This window comes from Propithecus coquereli, unplaced genomic scaffold (assembly GCF_000956105.1).
Source record: "Propithecus coquereli isolate 6110/MARCELLA unplaced genomic scaffold, Pcoq_1.0 Scaffold111, whole genome shotgun sequence".
Taxonomy (NCBI): domain Eukaryota; kingdom Metazoa; phylum Chordata; class Mammalia; order Primates; family Indriidae; genus Propithecus; species Propithecus coquereli.
In genome coordinates, this window is record NW_012135081.1 from 5074973 (window position 1) to 5084186 (window position 9214).

At 38.3% G+C, this 9214-nt stretch overlaps 1 protein-coding gene across 1 annotated transcript in view; it reads right to left on the reverse strand.

Moving 5' to 3' along the window:
• Positions 1-5465: 5465 nt before the first annotated feature.
• Positions 5466-9214, reverse strand: part of GTSF1 (gametocyte specific factor 1) — a 20529-nt gene continuing 16780 nt past the window's right edge. The window contains exons 8-9 of the mRNA XM_012651160.1: positions 8357-8393; positions 5466-5652 (exon numbers count right to left, since the gene is read on the reverse strand). Of these exons, the coding sequence (XP_012506614.1) occupies positions 8377-8393 (17 nt within the window). The 3' untranslated portion in view covers positions 5466-5652; positions 8357-8376. The remainder of the gene's footprint in view (positions 5653-8356; positions 8394-9214) is intronic.

Genomic DNA, 9214 nt, shown 5'->3' on the forward strand with positions numbered 1-9214 from the left:
GTCCCATGTTGGGAAGAACTGAGGCCTTCTGCTAACAACCAACACTGAATTGCCAGGCATGTAAGTGCGCCGCCTAAAAAGCAAATCAATCCAGCCTCAGTGCAGTCTTCAGAAAACTGCAGCCCTGGCTAAATCTTGACTGCAACCATACGAAAGACCCCAAGCCAGGATTACTCAGCTAAGCAACTCCCAAATTCCTTACTCACAGAAATTGGGAGAGTAATAAATGTTTATTATTATTTTTTTGAGACAGGGTCTTGCCCTGTTTCCCAGGTTGGAGTACAGTGGCACAATCATAGCTCACTATAGCCTTGAACTCCTGGGGTCAAGTGATCCTCCCACCTCAGCATGCCAAGTAGCTAATAGGTGAGCGTCACCGTGCCCAACATTTTTTGGTAGGCATGGAGTCTTGCTATGTTGCCCAGGCTGGTCTCAAATTGCTGTCCTCAGGCGATCCTTCCACCTCAGCTTCCCAAAGTGCTGGGATTACAGGCATGAACCACCACACCCAGCCCTACTATTGTTTTAATATACTGTTTTGGGCAAATTTGTTATGAGCAATAGATAACTAATATGAAGGGATACAGTACAAGGTATACAGATGAAGTTAGCATTGGAGAGGAAGTATAACTCTGAGATGAAGGAAAAGAGATACTGTAAGAGTTAAAGAGTAAGTTAAGTTTGATGACCAGTATTTTCTCAAGTCAGAAGCAAAGTCATCTGCTGAAAGTGGGGGGTGGGAAGTGGGGACTACGAAGCTGAGGAGAATCATAAAAGGGGTTCCTTCCAACAGTCACCAAGAAAATATGAAAAAGCCAAACAGGAATTAGTGCTTGAATTTTGAAATCATATATCTACAGTGGAATCAGGTGGCATATCTATGGGATTTTCTATAACTATGCTTGATAACCTAGAAGGAACAGAGTCAAAGATGGTAGATTACACTTGACTTGGGAATTGGTGAAGCAGAGACAGTAGAACAGGAGGTCAAAGGAATCCAGGGTGCTGGTCAGGGTACTGGAATAACTGCTCATGGACTCTAAACTGGCAGACATGGAAATGAGTTCAGGAGGAAACTCATAGCCTGAGAGAATGAGAGGTTGAGTGTAGAATCAACATTTAGGGAAGAAGGATGGTACAGAAGCCAAAAATAGTAAGTCAGAAATCAGAAATCCTAGGCTATGGTAACCAGCTGTATATCCTCAGCAAAGATCAAATTTTCAAGACCTATATTTTTCCCCCAACCTGGGTTAAAATATGTAAAGTGCTAAGTTAAAAACAGTGAATTGTCTACAGTAAGCACCCTGCAACTATTTTAGCAATTACTCCTAAATGTCTTAAAATTATACAATATTTAATAAACACATATGCAGCATAACAAACACCAAGAAACTCACCATCCGACTTACCAAACAGACCACTACTAATACCCTATGTTTCTTCCTGATCACCTCGCCCTGGCCTCTTCCCTAGAGTACCTTGAACCTTGTGTTTATCATTCTCTTTCCTTTAAAAAGAAAATGTCATGTTTCACATTTGTATGGGCCTGTTTCTTCATACATAAGATGAAGCTTTGGATTAGGTGTTCTCTAAACTCCCTTCCAGTTCTATATAAGATATGATAAGTCCATACCAAAGTTACATACCTACTAGAATCAATGCTTATTTTTCAAGGGTTTTTTAATAAAGCTAGAACACTGGCTCCTCTGTTGAAATCTCCAATTCAACAAAAGGGTATCTCAATGGAGCTTCTAATCTCAAGAACAAGACTTTCTTCTGGCTGGGTGCAGTGGCTCAAGCCTGTAATCCTAGCACTCTGGGAGGCCAAGGCGGGTGAATTGCTCAAGGTCAGGAGTTCGAGATCAGCCTGAGCAAGAGCGAGACCCCAGCTCTACTAAAAAATAGAAATAAATGATCTGGACAACTAAAAAAAATATATATATAGAAAAAAAATTAGCCGGGCATGGTGGCGTGTGCCTGTAGTCCCAGCTACTTGGGAGGCTGAGGTAGGAGGATCGCTTGAGCCCAGGAGTTTGAGGTTGCTGTGAGCTAAGCTCACGCCACGGCACTCTAGCCCAGGCAAAAGAGTGAGACTCTGTCTCAAAAAAAAACAAAAAGAACAAGACTTTCTTCCCATCACTTTCAATTTGCACCTCTGCTTATAAAGATGTACTCTAGAGAAAAACACAGGGAGCTAAATCTGAGCCCCTGACTCTGTCCAATGAAAACTTCAAACCCAAGTCTGAGGAAATAGAACTGAAACAGACAAACTTGGAAAGTATGCTTTATTTCAGTGACAAGTATTTTAACAAAAATTAGGAGGCATCGTTGGATTTATAAGCAGTAGTTTTTCATACAACTTGTATTTATTACCGCCCCCAGTCATCTCTGTCTCTCTCTCTCTATACACACACACACACACACACACACACATATATAAAACAGCTAAACTTGTCTTCTTCAGGTTTCCTCAAAGTCTCTCATGCTATTTTAGTTTCATGTAAAAGAGTCTTTAAATAAGGTAAATACAAATGCAAATCTGCTGAGCAAATAGCCGTTCTCTAGGGTTACTGTCTGGTTTAAGATGCTGTTCTTCCTAGGTATAAATAATCTTAGATTTCATATTTGTCTCCCATTACCAAGTTTGTAAGAGTTGAGCTGGATCAGGCAGTGAATTGCTGTGTAAAAGGCAAACGCCATGTTCTCTCACAGGTTTTCATTTCAGACCTTAGTATGGCTGAATAGAAAGTCCGCTGAGAGGTGGTATGAGGTAACAGGTTCATGTGTCTTTAGCGGTCTCTGAAGAGGCCAATATTGTATAGTAGGATGGGAATATGTTCTGAACCGTAACAGCATCCGGAACACAGTGAGCAAAAGAATGAGCAGTTGCTACAGTATTTTTCTCATGGAATTTCGGTAGTTTTTCCGTATTTTACCCATTGAATTGGCACATGAAAATGTGCATTTTCTTAAAGGTCTCTTCTTCCCAAGGCCAGTTCAGCTTTCATCATTTAAAATATAGCATACAAATTGCCTTGATTTTTATAATCTGCCTCTTTAAAAACAGTAAAAGTAAGTACAATGTTATCTTCAGTTTTTGCCCATTTTGGAGCTTAATATGAATTGTGAAAAGTACAACTAAAGGAATCCAAGAATGCCAGTATAGTATTTACTATTTACATTTTGTCTAAAAGACTAACACAAGCAGCCACTGTTTTGCCTTACCAATAAAGGGTGCTGCAGTATGTTATTTGAAATTATTAATAAATCCAAATACGTTCCCTGTTTAGCTCAGGTACAGCTACCAGGAGAGTTTAAGGCATCACTTATCACCTACAATTGTTTATTCCTGGTGAGAACATCTGCAAGTCGCAATGGTACTTCTAGAAACCCTACAGAGAAAGACAATCTTCCAAAAAGCACAGCAGCTCTTTGGGGTATAGTATGGAAACCCTGGATAAGACTAAAATGCAGGACTCAAATATTAGTTCTCTGAGCTAAGCTTTGGAAACACCTCTTCATTTAACCTTCAACCATAACACTTGTCTATAACTGAAACTGAGGCAGAATATTCAACTGTTTACCTTCCACTGTTCACATTCCAAAGGAAAAACATCCTCTGAAAAAGAAGGTCCCAAAGATAAGTAAGCTTACTCTGTCAATTTCTGACAGAAGTATCAGAGATCTTTATCGTTAGCCATTTCTTTGTACTAGTTTTTGGGAATCTCTAAAAATTTCTAGCAAACTAAATCCATACTAGTTAATCCTAGGCCCAGTAAAAATCCTAAACAGACTTTTAAAGCTGGTGAACTGAAAACTGGTGGCTTTAATCATTAGTTTACTAAAGAACCAGAATTATCTGTTTTGTGAGCTAACAAAATTAAGACAGGCAAGCATTCTTCTATAGTGAAGTGCTACTCACACTCTAAAAGGACACATGTTTTATGATTAAGTTCCAGCAGTCATGAGCAAAGAGATGTCCTCCTAAAATAATAAAGAGACTAACACAAGCAGCTACTGTTCTGCCTCAACAATGAGAGGTATTGCAGTATATGATTTGAAATTAAATCCAAATACTCTCCCTGTTTAGCTCAGGTACAGCTACCAGGAGAGCTAAGTATCACTTATCATTTCATGAATGATACATATTAGCTTACCTAGAACCTTTAGATATTTAAAAAAGAAAAAGTTAACTATTTTCTACTTAATTTCTTTGTTGAGTTGCATTCAAATAGGTAATTCTTTGCAATGAGACTAACACTAATACTTCCTTTTTCTAAACTAGGTAGGAGTCCATCATCAAAATAAATAAAATCAAAAGGGTTTTATATTAATATTTTCTGGTAATAACTACTTTAAAAATAAAGTTATTGTGAGGTGCTGATATAAAAACATAAATGACCAGAATTAGGAGGGTGTATGTGTGGATTTTTTCCTCTTTAATATACTATCACCTTTTTCAGAAGAAATAGTCTAGTTATTTATTTAAGATCACACAGCTAGAAGCAGAAATACTATTGTACTGGGGCTTATCTTGAACTTGTTTTTAGAGCTTGAAACTAAATAAACAGACAGCTCTGCTTCATTAGGGGAGAATCCTGTTTCATGTAAAACTCTTAGAAGGAGGCATTCCACAGGAGCTTACTTCCCTTTCTTATCTGTCACCTGCAAACAATTCTAGAGAGAACTTTTTTGGAAATATTTGTTAGTATGTTTCATCCAAGTCCCTATTTATACTAGATCCCAAATCCCTGCCCTCCCCACTAAACAGTTTTAAAACCAAACCAAATCAAACAAAATCCTTAAATGATCCAAACAAACAAAAAACTGGTCTGGAGAGATTATGAAGTCTCCTTATAAGGACTCACAAGATGCTAGGAAAGCCAGAGCCTTGGGTGTTTCAGAAATCTAACTTGCTATACACATATCCCAGGGTAGTCAGCAGGGCCCTCACACATTTAAGCTTTGAAGCTTAATTAAATTTCACACACAGGTGGAAAGCCCACGTATTCTCCACATGTACACTTGTTCCTTCCCTCCATTCCCATCTTTAACCATACATAATCCACACCTAGTCTGACAGCTAATACAATTTCTAGCTGGAGTGTGGGGAGATAAACAAATCTAGCCCAGGTTGGAGACATTCAGGGAGAAAGATATCCTAAAGATTCTAAATAAGAAAGGGGTATTTTGCTATACGAATGCCGTTAACATCCCAGAGATGCTGGATAACAGATGCACCAATCAGAAAAAGTCCATTTCTATAAATGCTAAAAAGAATTTGGCCCATGTCTGTCAGAGAAATAAATACACGGTTTCTTTTTCCAACCCAAGTTTCCTGTCTCCCTTAGCTGGATCCTTTAAGATAACTTTAAATCATTATGATTCATTAATGTGGAATTGGATGTGATCTCTAAACCTGGGGCTATAAGTACTTAATCAAACTATAAGCTATTTACATTGATGGTTTATTTGAAAGCTTCTGAATATGAGGGTTCTTGCATCAAATGAGGACTCAAAGGGGACAGAAAAAAAAAAGGTACTTGTCAGTTTGAAAGTCACAGATAGTTTATCATTCTATAATTAGATTAGGAGAAAAATGAAGAACACGCTGGTTGCAGGAAGAAGTAAGAGTCTTCTAAGATCTGCCATCTGCAAGGAAATGGGGGGGAAAGGTCTTAGTTCCTTTCAATGACAAAAGCACCAACTACACCTGACAATGGGCCATACAACTATAACCCAATTAATTAAATTCTCTTGGTCTGCTGGAGGAATCTGCTGTTGTTAATGGCAGAAGACCAAGTGCGTTCTGACCCTTAGCTCTTTAATACCACTGAGTGCACAGAAACTTGTTAACTGAAGTAAAAACATTCTATGCAGACATCAACGTACACTTCTTGTGTCCACAGTTTCACAAGTGAGGAGAACATCAGAATTGACTATCCAGGCAATTGACTCATTCAGACAATTCCGGATTAATTCCAATGAACTTATCTTGATCTTTTTCTCTTCTTATTTACTCTATTTACTCATTAATTCAAAAATATTTTTTGAGCTTTTACAATATACATTAGGGGACAAAAATTAATATATTACCTGCTTTTGAGGTACTTATCTAGTAAAAAGTGGAGTTGTTGATAAAAACGTTAAGTGGGATAAATCACATTAAATGTTAAGTGAACAAACTCTTCTCATGTATGTATATTAAAAAAAATTCCACCCACACTTAAGTTCTTAAGGGAATAAGTCATGTCTTCTACTTATTTTTTTTGTTTTTGTTTTTTTTTTTTGGAGATAGGATCTCTCTCTGTCACCCAGGTTAGAGTGCAGTGGTGTCATCATAGCTCATTGCAACCTCAAACTCCTGGGCTAAAGGGATCCTACTGCCTCAGCCTCCTGAGTAGCTGGGACTACAGGTGTAAGCCACAATGCCTGGCTAATTCTATTTCTTTTGTATGCTTCCAAAGGAGCTAGAGAATTCTGCGACAGGCATTGAACAAAATGATGCTTCATTGTTATTAAGAGGATAAGAAGGTCCATGGTTGCTTGAGGATTCTTATTTTTTTTTTTTTTTTTGAGACAGAGTCTCACTGTGTTGTCTGGGCTAGAGTGCCGTGGCGTCATCCTAGCTCACAGCAACCTCAAACTCCTGGGTTCGAGCAATCCTTCTGCCTCAGCCTCCCAAGTAGCTGGGACTACAGGCATGCGCCACCATGCCCAGCTAATTTTTTTTTTATATATATTTTTAGTTGTCCGATTAATTTCTAATTTTAGTAGAGACGGGGTCTCGCTCTTGCTCAGGCTGGTTTCGAACTCCTGACCTCAAACAATCTGCCTGCCTCGGCCTCCCAGAGTGCTAGGATTACAGGCGTGAGCCACCACGCCTGGCCTGCTTGAGGATTCTTATCTAACCTTGGATGATTTTTTTTCCCCTGATTCTTCAGTGTGTACAAAGTTTAACAACAAAGAGTTAAGTTCCAAAGGAGAGAAGTGTCTGGTCTTAAGTTACAGAGATAGAAGTTTCCCCTAGGTTTTCATCTTAGAGGAGCCATTTTTACTAGATAGCTATCCGTATAGTACAATCACCAAACATCTTGTGCAGTACGTCAGAGGGGAACATAAAGTTCACCATTTATCCAGGTCTGTTCAATGTATGCTTTCCTTTTTTTTCTTTTTTTTTTTTCTCCAGAGAAGACAGAGTCTCACTATGTTGCCCAGGCTGGAGTGCAGTGGCTATTCCCAGGTACAAACACAGAGCTTCAAACTCCTCGGCTCAAGTGATCCTCCTGTCTCAGCCTTCTGAATAGCTGGGATTATAGAAGCATTCCATGATGCCAAATGTCTGCTTTCCTGACACACCCAGTGCTGTTATGTCTCTTTTCCTTCTGGGGCCAAATTCCATCTTCTGGCTTCCAAACGTATGAAACAATTTGATGTCTGAACCTACCAAGGAAAATGGCTGGTACCTAGAAGCAACTGATAAATATTATTGTCCATAGCTAAGGGATGTTCACTTTTAGCATCTCTTTTCTGCTTCTTACCAGAAGAAACATCAGTTCTGGTACAAAATGAACCCTAACTCACAGATTCATCTGCTTCACTGTCTAGAGAGAGTGAATGGACTGGAATGCGACAGACCAATCATTTATTCATTCAATAAATATTCACTGAGGGCCTCTTATTTGTGAGACAGAATTGGAATATAATTCTATTCCCAACCTTTATAATATTCCCTTTGGCAAGAGCAATGAGGCTAAGGAACCTTAGCTAAGACAACAGTTGAAGTATCAAACTTGGCTCTGCCACAGGCACATACAGTAACTTAAAGAAAAGGCTTCATCTGTGAAAAGTGAGAGACTTTGGTCTCCTCATATAGATTTTATGAGATTCTGCTAAATCAAATATTCAGGTAAGATCAATGGTATAAGACTCTGACAGACCCAAAACTTTTAAGTGCTCATTAAAAAGAATATGAATTTTTTGATGAGTATTAAACTGTACTGCACAGGCAATGAATTGCAGAGCAGCAAAGCACAGCTGTCTGATTAATCTCAGTCCATTAAAGGAGGTGTGATAGATCTAGAATGCAACTTTGATTAAAAAAAAAAGAAAAGCAATGTGTACTAATGTTAGGGAAAACAACTTGGCGTGTTAACAGAATTCTAATTTAACCAGTAAATGCCTATTCATTAGCGTCTAAAGCCATAACAGAGGCTATATACTTAAAACACACACACACACCCAAAGCTTTAATTTGGTACCATAATCTGAAAGAAAATTGGACCCAAATTGCTTTACGTCCAGTTAAATCTTGCTATCATCTGAAGAGGTAGTGAAATAAAACTGAAACACTTACTTGATGAGATTGATATTCAGTTACTGTGCATTTCCATCTATGAGTAGAAATATTTCAAAATAAATACATCACGTCAAGTGAAATTCACTCCATTCCCTATTCTTACTGAACACAAATGACCTAGTCCTGGGGTAGACCAAATTATAATAAAAAAGTAGAATTTAAAATGAGTGATCAGATTCCATTCAAGAGCACGGGAAAAGAAAACAGTTCTTTGCTTATCAAGCCTCAGCATGTAATTTAGTGATCTCACTTTTTGGGAAATGCGAGTATCCAAAGAGAAATGTTTTAAAGGGAATCCTCTAGTCACCTAAAAAATCAGCTCAAACAAAAGCAAAGACTGAAATCAAGGATATCTGAATTTGGGGTAACATTAGGAAAACAAAGTTTGTACTAAATAAAAAGACAATTATCTTGGGTGTTCCATATGTGGAGATTTATCAGGATAGTATAATACAAATTTAGTACCTGTTACCCAGCATGGCCTCTGATGTCTAGGGAAGACATGTGAATACCATTCTTTATGCTGGTTCTTATGACTTATTACTTTCATTTTCTCTCTATTCATTTCCTTTTAGGCGCTTGCAATCCAATTTCAGATCCCAATTCCCTACTGATATTATACCTTGAAAAACATCAGGGATGATTTCCTCCTAGCCAAAATCAACAGTCTTTATATTGGTCCTCAAATTTAATCATGGTATTTGAGATCAGTGGTCACCCGTCTTGAAACTATTCATTTGGTTTTTTTTTTTTTTTTTTTTTTTTTTGAGACAGAGTCTCGCTTTGTTGTCCGGGCTAGAGTGAGTCCCGTGGCATCAGCCTAGCTCACAGCAACCTCAAACTCCTGGGCTCAAG